Source organism: Clinocottus analis, unplaced genomic scaffold (genome assembly GCF_023055335.1).
Source record: "Clinocottus analis isolate CAN_PGR_092001 unplaced genomic scaffold, fCliAna1.0.p SCAF_24, whole genome shotgun sequence".
Taxonomy (NCBI): domain Eukaryota; kingdom Metazoa; phylum Chordata; class Actinopteri; order Perciformes; family Cottidae; genus Clinocottus; species Clinocottus analis.
In genome coordinates this window covers 742,329-757,195 of record NW_027175976.1, presented here as the reverse complement: position 1 = coordinate 757,195, position 14,867 = coordinate 742,329, and the positions used below count along the sequence as shown (strand labels likewise).

Below are 14,867 nucleotides of genomic sequence, written 5' to 3'. Positions count from 1 at the left end.
AGGTGTTCAGTAACTGGCAAGTCTGATTTGTTGGCTTGAGTCATCGTGTGGAACAGGAGTGTATTTCGATACGCGGTGGTGGAAACAGAGCGGAGCATGAATGAAGGACGGCAGCTGAGGGAGCGAGGGCGGATCCGATTGGATCGATGTCTTAAGCTGCTCTCCCGGGGGAACCGGCTCCATTGCCTCATCGGAGAAAATCCTCTGGAAAATGCAGCAGGTTCTCACAGATGGGCGATGCAGGAAGGAGGGGATGCCCCCCCCCACACAGCCTCCTTCTCCCAGGCCTCCTCTTCCTCCTCTTCCTCCTCCTCACAGCCCTGTGTGCCCCCATCCTCCAGATACCCGCCTCATCTGCTAAGCCAGGACATCCAGCTGTTACACATTCCAGCCCTCAGACCTCCCACGCCCACGCTGCATGACATTTTGGATCTTTTTGGACTCTGCATCTTGATGGTTTGTGTGTTTCACACATCGCGGCTGACGCCGTCAGCACATGAGCTGATGCTGCTGGACGCCGAGCGGGAAAAGAGGGGCGAGGTTTTCAGGTCGAAAGCCAGCTGTCACTGACGTCTGAAGGCAAAATAAAGCTAGTCAGGGGATCAGCTTTCGGGTTGATGAGGTGAATCTTGACTCGTTAAACCTTTAAGAAGGATACTTCACACTCTGTGTCTTCATGCAGAGTTAAGTCGTTTATCTTCTTGTCATCTGGGTCAGATTGGCACTGGAGAAGTAAATGAACAGTGTTGTTTGCATGCAAGGGGACAAAACCACACACAAAAACTATTCTGCTCTCAAAAAATTAACTAAAAAGGGCTGACATCTGTAAACAATGAGCCTTTGCAGAACTAAGAGGCATTTTCATACAAAACAGGGCATGAAAATGAAAACTGTGCACCAGCAAGGACAGAAAACAAATAACAGAAAAGCTCACATGTCTCAGCCTTGCAGTAATTACCAAAAGCAATTACAGAGAATGTGTTTGGGGAGAAACTAGACATCCTGTCTGCTCTGTGTTTGAGCCATGAGATGCATTTATTTCATCCGCCACAGCAGAAGAAACCATATAACATATATAAAAATGGATATTTGTGCAACTTGAAAGAGAACAAACAAGTTAAACGTCGCTTGCTGAACATATCTGGACTTCACGTATCACCACGGAGGAAAAACACACTTTCCTTGATATGTTGGAGTCAATAAATCTCCATAAATGTCCTGCAGGCTCTCCCACATATGCACCTCCAGCCTCCCTCTGTGTTCGCAACACGTTTCATCGCCATCAGCTGTCAGCTGCTGTGACCTGCACGGGGCCACAGGGAGGCCGAGCAAACACAGCCAGCGAGTGGATGTCAGTTATGAAGGCACCTGGCGCCTTCATTTAGAGTATGACTCACGCTCACACACATGCATGCATGCACATACATACATACATACACACACACACACACACACACACGCAGCTAAACACACAACACGACGCTGCAGCTGCACTTCACCGCCCCAGTGGGACGCTACTGCCGGCTTCCTCTTTAACAGTTATATAGGATCAGTTTGTGACATTTACAGCTTTTTTTAAAGCTTTTTCCCATCTAGGCTCTTCTACCGTTTGTCTTTAAACTTCCCAGCATGCCTTTTGGCAAACACAAGGGAAAGTGCATCGTCTTAGCATGTGGGTTCTTTGAACAGTAAGGATGTTTTGTGGTAAGTATTAAAGTGATTATGTGGTGAGAGTCTTAACCCAACAGAGGTGATGGAAGGCAGAGCCAGGCTAGCTGTTTCCCCCTGGTTACAGCCACTATGCTAAGCTAAGTTAGCCTGCTCTGTATCTGTCATAAAGACACGAGTTACATTAAAGTCACAGTAGAAAACGTCAGCGATTGCCTTCACCTTTCCCCTGTGCCTCCTACTAGCTACAAACATATTCATTAATACATACATACATAAGTACATAAGTACATATATACATTCCCTTTCTGTCAACAGATCCCTGAAATGCTTCAAACTGTTCCTTTAATTGAACCAACGAGCTCCATCCTAAGCATAAAAAACTGCCCCAGAGCAGAAGAACAGGGACACAAGTGTCCACATACTTGTGGCCATGCAGGTTAGACAGAGCGACGACATCGTCTTAGAGGACTGAAAGATATTTGTTGAGGTGAAAAGAACGAGGGGCGGATAAGCTGCAGCTGTGCTGAAGATCCACAACGCCAACTGCATGAGAGTGTGTGTTTAAACTTTCTGAGACCTGAAAACAGCCTCAGCCTTCAGTTTACTTGGCTCCTGTTGAGGCGGGTGTGTTCTAATTGGATTAAAAACTCCATATGTGGGATTAAGTGTCTGTGAAGAGGAGGATGAGTGTGTCTCCGGGATGCAATCGCACAGTGATGAGTTGCTTTTCTATCTTTACAACTTGTTGCACGCACACATTAAACCACCGACTTGAAGGTTAGCACACTTTCAGAGCCATGAAGCCTCAACCTTTTGTCTCATAAACTGCATCACGTTTCTACCACAAAGTCACACAAGAGCTCCATAACTAGCTCATGTGCACTGGAACTTTGTCAGTGTTTTTGTTCTTTGGATCTGTAAATATTGAGCTCATGAAGCAGTTGGATTAGTGCATGAACGCTCACACAAATGCAAAACTAGATATACAAACTGTAGGACTTCCATGGTCCAGCAGGGGGCAGCAGCAGACTACTGGACGTGTCTCTGGTTTTAAAGGCTGAACAGATCAATCACTGCCGAATCTGAACCTTTGTCCATGTTTTGTTATTGTGTTCATCCTCTTTCTACAGGAGGTGAAGAATACCCATCATAACTTTCCAAAGAGAACGTTTGCATCTTCTAATTGCAGCGAAAACGCCAAAAAGATGAAGAGGAAATGCTGCCACCTTGTTGTATAAAGTCTGGAGTCTACAGAGATGAACCCAATCTGGACCAACATGTGTGTAACTTGGTTTAAATATCACATGAAACAAACCCAGAAACGTCTCGTAAGTCACAGACTCTCCTCACTGATTTCCATCTGAGCTTTGCAGTTATCAAATAACTCAAATTCCTCAAACCGAAGAAGCAAACCGGTTCCCCGTGGGGCATCTGGGCAGAAGCGCAGGAGAAATCAACACCCATGACGCCCTCCTCCTCATCTTCCTCCTCCTCCTCCTCCTCCTCCTCGATCCCTACACCCTGCGGTATGTCCTGGAGGGTTTTTTGGCACAGACAAAAGCGGGGCATTTTCAGACGAGCGGGTGTGAGTTGGCGCCCTCATCGCCTCAATGCACGATTCATTGAGCAACACAGGAGACCGGCGAGGAGACAGTCGACTCCTTGTGTGGAGAGTCGGACTTGAATGAGGACGCTTGTTGTAGGAACCAGGAGGAATAATGGGAGGTGAGGCTTCTCCTGAATGCGAGAGAAAAGAAGCATCCAGAGGGAGGAGACCAACACTGAAGCGCTCGACCGCAGACAATTAAAAGCAATTACGGAGCGTTTAACGTGATTAAAAAGGTAATTCCAGCCCTGAGATTGTTCGGCTGCAGCTGTCAGAGGTGCATTTTTTGGCAGCAGGAGCCTGAAGAGACGTGACATTCGGGGCCCTCGTTAACTCGAGGCCTCGGCGCTGCAGGTGAGTTCAAATTCCTGCAGCGCAGGTAACTGTACTGGAGGCGAGCGCCGCTCCCGACCCCGTGACGCGCTGCCGGAGCGGCGCTGCCACAAAGCACAGCGCTCAACCTTCACCCCGAATGTAAAGCGACGCAGACATTTTGACCCCTCGCATTCCTCCGTGTAGTTTTCATCACTTGTCATTTGAAATGAACAACGTGCATCATTTCACACGTCACTGCCTGCAGACAAACAGACTTTTATTAGTTTTAATTCTTTTCACACTGGTTTTAAAGTCTCTTTGTGGTCGTTGTGAGTCTCTTCCTGGTTACTTTGCGTCTCTTTGAGTCACATTTTAAAAAGGTGAAGCCAGGAGGACACTTCCACTTCAGTAACTCATCCATGGAAGTGTAGAGTTACAGTTAATACAGTAAATTAAGCACGAGACCAGCAGAAAGCCCAGAAACGGCTCATTTCCCCTCATATCTGACCTCACCGCCCTCCTTTCTGTCTCTGAAACTGGAACACAAGGCCAACACATCTCTGACCAGAAGCGTGAGTCACTCGGAAAGAAGCTCGAGCACCGACGTGGTGAGGAAACAAGGAGGAAGATGAACATGGATGAGTCGCTCTGCTCCGGGGTTTGAGGGGAAATTTTGAACTGGAATCAAGTGAGCCGGTGAATTAAGCCGCTGATTAACGTCTGCTGAGAACAAAAAGCTTCTGTCTCTCAGAGGGTGTCATGGCGTGTGCGTTCAAGTGCAACGAGAGCAGTCAAAGCCTTTTATAGGAAACTGGCTTCAGGCTAACGTTCATCTCTCGGTTCTGCACCAACCTGTGGCTCAAACCACACAGTTACGCATACGCTCCATCGTTTCCATCGGGTGAAACTCTTCACCTTGTTCACCACGTTGAAAACTAACGAGGAAAGTTGAGGAATCCTGAACTGCAGCTGAAACAATCGTTTTATTTGATAATCACAAAGTTGCTTCACTGTGGATTCAAACAATGATATTTCACAAATATTCTCAGTGTAAGTATCTCTCCTGCACAGGAAGGGACACAGCAATCAGTGAGGATGCAAAAGAAGACAGAAAAACAGAAAGAAAGCCACCAGAAACACGCCGGCGCTCCGTCTCAGCACCAAAAGGCTCACTGGGATCAGAGAAAACGACCTCGCAGCTTGTTTTAGGGATTCGAGCCGACGTCAACATGGAGGCCTTAAGCAAACACCTGGCTTGTTATGTCTCAGTTTTCACGAGGCACAAATCCAAAGATCCACCCAGAAGCTCCTGCATTTAGAATTTAGACCGTAATGAACCTTAATCTTTCACACGTGCACCTTTGCGGGCAGCTGATTAGATCGCGAGCAGCAGGTGGGAGAAGTGAGCCGCGTCCACCATCAGCACCATCAAAGCCAGCGGCGCTGCAGCTGGGAACAACAACCGCTCCCCCGGTCGCACACAGCAGCGTCTGACGGAGAGATTGCAGAGCGATGGAGGACGGGAAGGAAAACATCCTCTCGCTGCTCAGCGACCACGCGGCGGCTTCAGAGACGCCGTCGTTCTTCAACACTGTAGCAAGACGAGAGCTTTGATGTTCAGGAACGTGAGACGCTCGCAGGAGAGAAGACGGCTCCGCTCATTAAAGTGGGCGTGAAGAAATGAGCTCGAGGCTGCGAGGAAACAAAGAGAAGCTCGTCTCTCTGCTTCATGAGGAATGTGAAGTTTGGAAGTTCTTCACAGGGAATATTTCATGTTTTACTCCAACTTCAGTCCCTTTCTACACGAGACGTATGGGAACACTATGACGCAGAATAATATTCATTATAAAGGTTTTATTCTGCTTAGTGCGTCGTATACACAACTATTGATCAACTGATTCAGCTCTACATACTTACACACACACCTCATGTACTCATGCATACTGTCTTTGTTTAATTTCCAAATTCAATACGTGTTTTTTTTACCTGCTACTGTGACAAAACTAATTTCCCCTTGGAGATGAATAAAGTATACATCTATTAGTTATAAGCTCTAAAATATTCATAATTCTTTATAACTATAACCATATATAGCATTTTATAATCACCTTAAAGGTCAAGTATCTTCATACGAGACGGACACGCACTAACTTCTTCTATGCAGATCACATCGTTGTAATATATTGTTACCTGATTATAGTGCATTATAATCACTGTTATAATGCATCATAAATGTAAGTTTCTCTTAGTGCTCATTGTTTACTCAGTAAGAGTTGTCTTCGGTTGCATATTTATAGTTGTTAGCTTAAAACTGCAACAAAAACTTTATTTTTTTTAACCAAAATGTCTGACTGGTGAAAGATAATTGGCTGGAAAGAAACATAAAAAAGTGTTTATTAGCTATTAAACTGGAAGTCAGGATGTGAAAGTCATAAATATGTCACTATTGTTGAATCATAAACTACACAACTCATAATTATGTTTCACTTCAAGTAAAGCTCTTTGTTTCTACATAAACAGAAGTTCATCTAAATCAACAGATGAAGAGAAATAATGTGTTTAATGTCATCAGTCGGTCTATAAAAAGGACTTTAAGTTATTTTAAGCGACTAACACTCCCAAACACAACAATATAAAATGTTTAATCATGTAAAAATATTACAGAAGCAAATTTTTACTTTTTTGAGAAGCTGGGACAATAAATCATGTTTGTGCTTCATAAAAAAAAGTAAATTAGAAAACTAATTCATTCAAGTACAAGTTTTATGATTATTTCTGTGCAACACGTTCCTCTGAGAGACTCTACAGGAACTAAAGATGTGACGCCTCTACGTCTATAAAGCTTCATGAAGCCAGCACCGTCTCTCTCACGTCTCCCTGAAGACGCAGCTATTCACTTCACACGACGTTTATGACCATTTGTTGTCTGCGTGGATAAAAGACAGCGCCGTACATCACGGACCACCCAGGGGAGACGTGCTCATGCTGCATAAACACTAAATCTGAGAGCAGGGATGGAGAAAACTTGCAGACAGAAAACAGACGTTGTAAACTCTCATGATTCGCTTCCAACACCGTTATAAAGTCTATAAATTATCAGGTTATGATGCTCAACGTGTGACAGAGCTTTCCTTATGCGGTGGGGCTCCTTCCACACAGCCAGAGCATCCTTCTCCACTTCCAGTACTGATTTCCTACATTTCCCAGAAGACCTTTCTCAGAAGAAATGCAAAATAAAAGCAGTTTAATTGCAGTTCATTATGAATCCGTCTCTGTATGTTTCTGGGACGTCGGTGCAAATCGACTCATCACGTCTGACACAAAACAATCCGATGGACGAGTTTCTTCATCGCTCTGTGAACGTCTTCGTCTTCACGTCCAGAAATGAGAAAAGTGCACAAAGAGAAACAGAATGATCTGCATCACGAAGAGCTTTGTGTGGAATTCTTGTGTGAAGTCTGTCGGAGGGCTTCAGCATGTGTCTCTACACGAATGTGTGGGCATGCCTGAATGTCAGCACAGTGTGTGTGTGTGTGTGTGTGTGTGTGTGTGTGTGTGTGTAGGAGGGAAACCACAGCCAGGTGACATTTGGCAATGATGATGAAGCGCGTACCGACAACGAGCCCTGAAGAAAGGAAAATCTTAACAAAACGCAAATACTCACCTTTCTCACTCACACACACACACACACACACACACACACACACACACACACACACACACACACACACACACCTTCTCAAGTATCATTCCCCCCCTTTACAGATCTTTTATTCTTTACTCTGAAACTCAAGTGAAAAAACAGGCCAACACACAACAGGGCTGGAGGTGTGTGTGTGTGTGTGTGTGTGTGTGTGTGTGTGTGTGTGTGTGTGTGTGTGTGTGTGTGTGTGTGTGTCCAGGGGCCTAATCTCTCAATGTCCTCTGGAAAAAAAAAAGGTGCCTAATCAAACAGACTTGATGAAAAAAGACCAGAAAAATGCAGCAAATACAAAACAATAAATGCAAATTCATGTAATTCTGAACAAGAAAAGGACTATTATCATCTATCCATCTATCTATCTATCTATCTATCTATCTATCGAGAGAGGAGTACAGTAGGGGAGCTATTCATAACTCTCCGTTGACAAGTCCAGACATCCACCTTGCCTCATTCCAGCTCTGACGTCATCAGCTCATGAAGCAGAGAAACTCAGCAGAAATGGCAATAAATTCTGAATTTAAAGTAAAACATGAAGAGTGTGAGGGTTGTTGAGATAAGATGTTCTGTAGAGCCAATTAAAAAGAAGTTACTTTAAAAATATGCCAAAACACACATTTTGAAGAATTCCTGGCCCTTTTTCTATGTTTTTCCTGGAGGGAAAAAACAACGTTTTTGCAGCAATATTTACTTGAAAACACACACAAACGTGCAGAATGACGTAATGAAGCGCGTCCTCTCACCTCTGCGCTGAGCCTGGACGCGAGGAGCCGCCAGCAGGAGGATGCAGGTGTGCAGGGTCAGCAGCGACCACCTGTCGCGTCGACGCATCCTCCAATTGTTGGGGACTTTTTTTGACGCAGAAAAACAAATTAAATCCGCTCAGAGGCTCAGAGCTGCGCGCGTCTGCAGCGGGACACTCCTGCAGATAAGTGAGAGGAAATAAATCACTGCGAGGGAGAAGTGTTCACCGAGCTGCTGTCCACCTGGAGGCTGAGTGCACCTTTACGCTCAGCGGCGCAGCAGCGTGCCCAAAGAGCTGGAGAGGACTTCCTGCGAGTTCTTTTCAAAGTAAAAGCACGAGTGGTAAACTATTTCTGCAGCAGCGAGGTCGACACGGTGATAAATGGAGACTAAAATAGTCAATGTGGATTATTGCTTCATTAGAATAATGCAATTTATTATTTGGGTTTTTTTATTCACACTGAAAATGATATTAAACAATCTAAAGTTCAGTTAATTTGATTAAAAGAGGAGTATGGCGCCAATTTTGAATGCTACGAACTCTGGAGAAGCATCATAATACAAGAAAAATATGAACAATATGTACTAAGTACAAATGAAATGCTTTTATCTTGAAACCGACATTCTAGCATGACTCCATGCTTGCTAGCTTTACACACCTGTCACCAATTAGCAGCTAATTAGCAGCTAATCAGCTCACCGTTCCGCCTCATGGCTTCCTGCTGCTCCACTCGACTGCTCGCAGTAAACTGACAGAAAGACAAAGTTTAGTCTGCTCGCTCGAGCTGAACTAAAGTCGGAGGGTTAACCCAGCGGGGAACTTCCGGGTCTAATCAGCCGAACACACCGAACACCTGCGTGAGGTGTGACCTCTTCGAGCATGCGCAGTAGAGAGGAAGACCATGGACGTGACTGACAATTAAAACCCAACAACTGCTGTGGATGTAATGATTTGAACACTTCCAGTTGTTGTACGATCACATGAAGGTATTTTTTAATGTGCAAATGTATTTAATACAGTACACCAATACAGCTATTATGAGGTACTTCCATTTCATGCAGCTTTATATATGATTTCTACAGGAGAGATTCAGCCTTTTGTTCTAGTTATTCTGCATTTATCTCACAGGTGGGATAAACAAATAAAATGATGCAATACTTAACATTTAAGTCATTTAAACCTTAAAAATACTTTAAGAAAATGAGAGTAAAGTTTGTTTGTTTTTCACTTTAAACAGTATGAATGATCCCATTGTTTGAATAAACTTTATTGGGATTGTCGCACAAACGAGCCGGGGCTCCTGTGTTTACTGAGTTTCTTTGTGGCCCTTGGATCAGTAAATCCAGCCTTTAAGCTGCAGCGGCCTTCCTGAGCTCGTCATCGTAGCCTGATGTAAGTTTTCCATGTGTGGTTCTGTTCGGGCACGTCGGCCTGCAGCGCGGCACCTGCAGAGGCCGCATTCCTCACAGAGGCAGGATCCGACCCCAAAACCTCCACGCAAAACACACAAATCCACCTTTTTACATATAAAAAGCTGCACAATTCTGCAGAAAAATCAGTTTTATTCATCAGTCTGTGACAAAAAGCAACAAGAAGCTGCTTGGTTGTTGTTTCAGTCAGCAGGAGGAGCAGAGGGTCATCGGGTTTGTCAGAACTTGTCTTCCACAAATCCTGAACCACATACGGCTTGAATAGGGAAAATCCCTTTGACACATCTCTCCCTGGAGTCCGGATCCTGGCTGCTCGCCTCTCAGTTTAATCCTGTGAGCACACGCAGAAGATGAATCCACGTTTCGCCATCGGCTGTGCCTCCGGAGGGCATGTGTCCTCGCACTCACGCGCTTCACATTTAAATTCCACCCGTCTTCCCTCTTTGCTCTCGGCTGTCAACGCTCAGGAAGACTCACCTGGAAAGGTAGCACTTATGTTGTAAACCTGGCAAATACGCCTGTTGTTTGTGTCTGAGTGCTGCACAATGCGAGGAGAACATCACAGACATCCTGATGCGGCGCCGTAAAGCTGGAGATGACGCTCCACACGAGGAACTCTGCTTCAGCGCGTGGATTTGTTATCAAAGGGATGTTTTTTATCCTGTAATTGTCACATTTTGGGTGTTTAATACAGTACACATTCCTCCAGTTTACACCCTCAGAGCATCCAAAGAGCTCGGCTAAAAAACACTTGTTTATTTTGGGGAAATGCACCATTTTAGCAGTTTCACCTCAATTAATCTGTGTTTTCAACTAGATTTGGACACAGCCTGTATGAGGTAGCGGTGCAGGACGAGTCTTCAGCTGTTCAGTTCAAAATGTGCATTAAAATGTGAAAGTGAGAACAAAATGTGCAAATATTGAACGACTGCAAACAAAACAGAACACAGTTTTTTACTAGCAGTTTTTTTTTTTACACAGTGTTGTAAAGTAGTATGCAGTACTGGTTTGGGACACAACTTGAAGGTTCAACTTTTTTTAAAACAAACCTTCTGCATAGAGATCAAAAACAAAAACATGGTTCTTCAAACAATAAAAATAATAACTAAAACCTAATTAAGTTAAATTGATCGAATGGACGTAAAGACATTGAAAACATTGTTATAGTCGATGTGTCGTCCATCTTTGTGAAAGTCACGTTGACACACAGCTGCATTGACTGGTGATGCTCTGGCGCCCTCTGGTGGACAGAAGGAACGACACCCAGCACACCAGCTGCAGTAATATATCTAAAACACATTTAAGCTGAAGGAAATGCAATAAATATAATACGTCCACTGACCAAAAAACTTGTTAAGAATATGTGACACAATAAAATATGTTTCATATCTTTGGTATGTTTAAAAATCTCCCTGATAAACTCTATAAAATATTTGACATTAAAAATACAGAGAAGAAATGACTGAATACCTGATACCTGACACATCTTTAGGTTGTCGCAGCAGCTCATGTTCAACCAGTAATGTCTTGAGCCACAGTGAGTTTAGCACCTGGTAGCATAAATATATTAAAAAACAATTTGATGTTGTCAGCTCAATAAAAAAGCCAGTGTTGATCGAGTTGTGACTTTTACAACTACTCATAACAGATGAAATGTTACCGTCTGCTCTGACTATTTGAGCAGCCGGAGCTGCAGAGAACCTTGACAGGTCTGCACAATGAAGACATAAGAGTTCATCCTGCAGGACTTCAGCTCCTAAAAATGGCTTTAAATACCTTGTAAACATCATTTTCTCCCTTATTGAAAATGTAACTGAAAACGTACGACTGCTTTCAAACAGGTTTTAAAGCAGCTTTAGCACTTATAGTGGAGATGATTCTGTCTTTTGAAGACGACGATACGTGTTAGTCCGATTGCTCTTCATCCACCAGTGACCCCACAACTTAGTGGACTTCTGTGTCAAAAGATAAAAGTATAGTGTTACCCACAATGCATCTGTCATATGGTGCAAGTTATTGTTCGAGTGTCACGGTAACGTTTACTTCAGACCATTTTCCTCTATATAGGTTTTATTTTGTTCGGTTATAATACTTCAAAATGTCGAATGACACCATTTTTTGCGTGGTGTGAAAACATAAAATGACTCATAAGAATTTTAAATGTACAACAGTAAAGCTGAGACGTGTGTGAAGTGATTAAAACAAATGGTGGACGTGTTCTCTCACCGGTTCCTTCTTCACCTGGTCCTGTGTGAAAGATGAACAAACGCACGTTCACGTCACTGTGATTCATCGATAAGCGTCATGATTTATAATAATCGTCATGTTGCACCATCAAAAGTACACGCTGCGTTAGCTTTTAGCGCTTCCTGTTTGCTCCTCTGCCTCTTTTAAATATTACATTTGCATTTCTGTAACTCAGGATGAAACTTCAAACACAAAATAATGCAAAACAAAAATGCAAAAAAACCCAATTATTTGCATTTATCGTCCTGAGACTTCACGACTGGACCGTCCCTTTGTTTCAGATTCATTCATCAGAAGTGTTTCCTCTTTCTTTAACTGTCTTTTTTTATACTTTGAGCTGTCGAACATGTTTGCAGAAAGAAATAAACACTTTATTCATGCCGTCATTGAATAAACATAAATAAAATCTACAGAGATAAATGCACATAAAGACAAAGAGTTGTTTTTTTTAGAATAAATACAATGTTTAGTGGCTTCTTACCTTTTTTGAAAAAACAGAGGAACAGAAGCGCAGCAACTGCTACTACTATAGGTATGAGGCAGATTAACGTCACCAGCCGATTCCCTACACACAAACAACAACCAGTGAATAAACACGCGAATAAACACGTGAATAAACATGTGAGTGGTCTGCGATGTGGAGGCTCACTCGTGGTGAAGGGGTTGGGCATCGGGTCGCTGCTCTGGGAGCTCACCGGGTTCTCCACCTGACAGCTGTAGCTGAACTCCTTGTTCTCCTGAAACAGACATTATTGTGTGTAAAGAGCTCAGGATCAATAAACAACAACAACGTGGATGTTTGTCTCGTACCTTTGTCACATTGAGCAGCTTGGTGGCGTTCACGCCGCCTGCAGGCCACCAGCGGTACCAGACGGGCTCGGCGCCCGCGGTGTCGGCCTCACAGGTGAAGAGGCAGAAGGTCATCTGAAGGTCACAGCGCGAGGAGACGGAGGGCTTAGAGACCGGAGCTGATGAAACACATACACACACACACACACAAGGTGAACATCTGGCTCCTCAAACGTCGTTTATAAAGTCATCGACTCACCGATGACGAGGAGCTCGGTGCAGTTGGTGGGTTTGTTGTTGTTGATCTCAGCTGCGTAGCGGCCGCTGTGGTTTCCCGTCAGGCCCGTGATCGTCAGCGCTGCCGTCGAAGAGTTCAGCGCAACGCAACCTATAAACACGCCGTTATGGTTACAGTGCACCTCAGGACCGTATTTCTACTGAAATAAATGTTCATATTTATGTGTATTTACCGCCTCGTTTATGTATTTCAGGATATATATTTATTCATTTATTTTTAATTTGGCTTGAATGGAAGATGTAAATGGAGGTTTTATTACATATCCAGGTATATTTATACAGATTTAAGTTTTTTTAAGGGGTTTAAAAAATTCAAAATACCTTAATTTCCCTGTTTTTTTACATTTAGAGATGGGATAATCTGAATGAACCTATTAGGATACATGAATACTGAATATTAATCCTATTATATAATTACATTTTCACCGAAACATATGTCAGCCACCTGATAAAAACCCACAGAAGCACCTTTGATGCTCAGGTTTCACCCACTAAAACACTTGAATGGGTTATAAATGTCGCTCATGTTGAAGGGATCAATGCACCTGAACACAAATCCCTTAAAACCTTCGACGACCTGCAGGTGTAAGGTTGTGTTGAAGCAAGTGAGGTTGTGTTTAACCAGGTGAGGTTGTGTTGAACCAGGTGAGGTTGTGTTAAACCAGGTGAGGTTGTGTTTAACCAGGTGAGGTTGTGTTAAACCAGGTGAGGTTGTGTTGAACCAGGTGAGGTTGTGTTGAACCAGGTGAGGTTGTGTTTAACCAGGTGAGGTTGTGTTAAACCAGGTGAGGTTGTGTTGAACCAGGTGAGGTTGTGTTGAACCAGGTGAGGTTGTGTTGAACCAGGTGAGGTTGTGTTTAAGTACCTTCAAATTGGCGGTAGGCCTGCTGGTCTCCATTGATCCACTCCACAGCGAGGTCTTGTTCGTGTTTCCATGTGATGGTGCTGATGGGAGCACTGGGAGGAACCAGACACTCCAGCGTGAGGACGACTGAGCCGCCGACTTTACTGTAAATTAAGCTGTCTGCAAAAAAAAAAAAAATCGTTCATTTTGTGTTTGATTCTAAAAAGTTTTGTTGATGAGAGAAAAGCTTTTACGTTTTAGTACTCACATATTGTACTTATAGTGTAGAAAGTAAGTAGTAAAGGTACTCAGGCCTGTTTAAAAGTACGTCATTGTACATTATACTATTATATCTTACATTTTGTATATTAAAAAGTATTTTGTGCATTTAAAGGCACTATTTCATATAGTTTAATTCATAAAAAATGCCTTTTTACAAGCTCATCATGTGTTGTATGTACACAAAATGAAAGAGTAGATTGGATCAGTCATAATAACATAACAATAATGTAATATTCAGGTAGTAATAGTAACAGCGCGCTGCCACTTCCTCTTATTGTTCTACCACTGGTATAAAATATATAGTGTATAATATAATATTGGTCCCTGAAACGCAGTTACAAGTACCTCAAACGTGGAAAAGTATCAGCGCATGCGCTGTTGCTGCCAACTTACCGGCGTTCATTGCGAACTGAAGGACGAACAGCGTCTTCCACATTTTATCCTCATTTAATGGATTAAAACAACACAAACACCCGCAGGGAGTCCGCCCTGAGCATGTACAAGTACTTGAAGTACTTCTAGTACTTCAACTTCTAGTACTTCAAGTACACAGCGGACTGAACCGAAGCTACTAGAAGTCGCTGAGAGAGAAGTGCGTAGTCAGAAGTTGAGTCAGATCAGGAAGTGTTTTCTTCTTCGTCTTGTCGTCACAGGGCCTCGTGAAGGAATACTTCCTATTGGATAAGAAGACCTGAAGAACTACGTCACTTTGACAAGTCATAGTGAAACAGAAAGTAAAAACTATACTGCCACTCCCTTTCTACAATGTAAACTCCAACTTCATGGAAGTATTATGAACTGCACTTTAATGAAGAGAAATGTTTATTTATTTATGTTTTTTGTTATTGCATCCAGCACATTTTGATAAAAGCCCATTTTATGAGATATGTATCTCCTAAAAACTCTCAATGACTTAACTATCTCATGATTTCCACTTACTA

General features: G+C 43.2%; 1 protein-coding gene across 1 annotated transcript; it reads right to left on the bottom strand.

The window, feature by feature from the left end:
• Positions 1-11,180: 11,180 nt before the first annotated feature.
• Positions 11,181-14,532, bottom strand: LOC137794124 (CD48 antigen-like). The gene is made up of 7 exons (XM_068590755.1): positions 14,320-14,532; positions 13,666-13,824; positions 12,763-12,891; positions 12,525-12,682; positions 12,364-12,451; positions 12,196-12,279; positions 11,181-11,422 (listed from the first exon to the last, which is right to left on the bottom strand). The coding sequence occupies exons 1-7, from the start codon at positions 14,360-14,362 to the stop codon at positions 11,412-11,414; spliced, it is 672 nt and encodes a 223-aa protein (XP_068446856.1). The 5' UTR covers positions 14,363-14,532; the 3' UTR covers positions 11,181-11,411.
• Positions 14,533-14,867: the final 335 nt, after the last annotated feature.

Excerpts from the sequence above, each read along its gene's own strand:
- LOC137794124 (XM_068590755.1), bottom strand. The coding sequence starts at position 14,362 with ATGTGGAAGACGCTGTTCGTCCTTCAGTTCGCAATGAACGCCG. Across the intron at positions 12,683-12,762 it reads CACCGAGCTCCTCGTCATCG|CTCCGGTCTCTAAGCCCTCC; the intron begins GTGAGTCGATGA and ends GTGTTTCATCAG. Across the intron at positions 12,452-12,524 it reads AGCTGCTCAATGTGACAAAG|GAGAACAAGGAGTTCAGCTA; the intron begins GTACGAGACAAA and ends TGTCTGTTTCAG.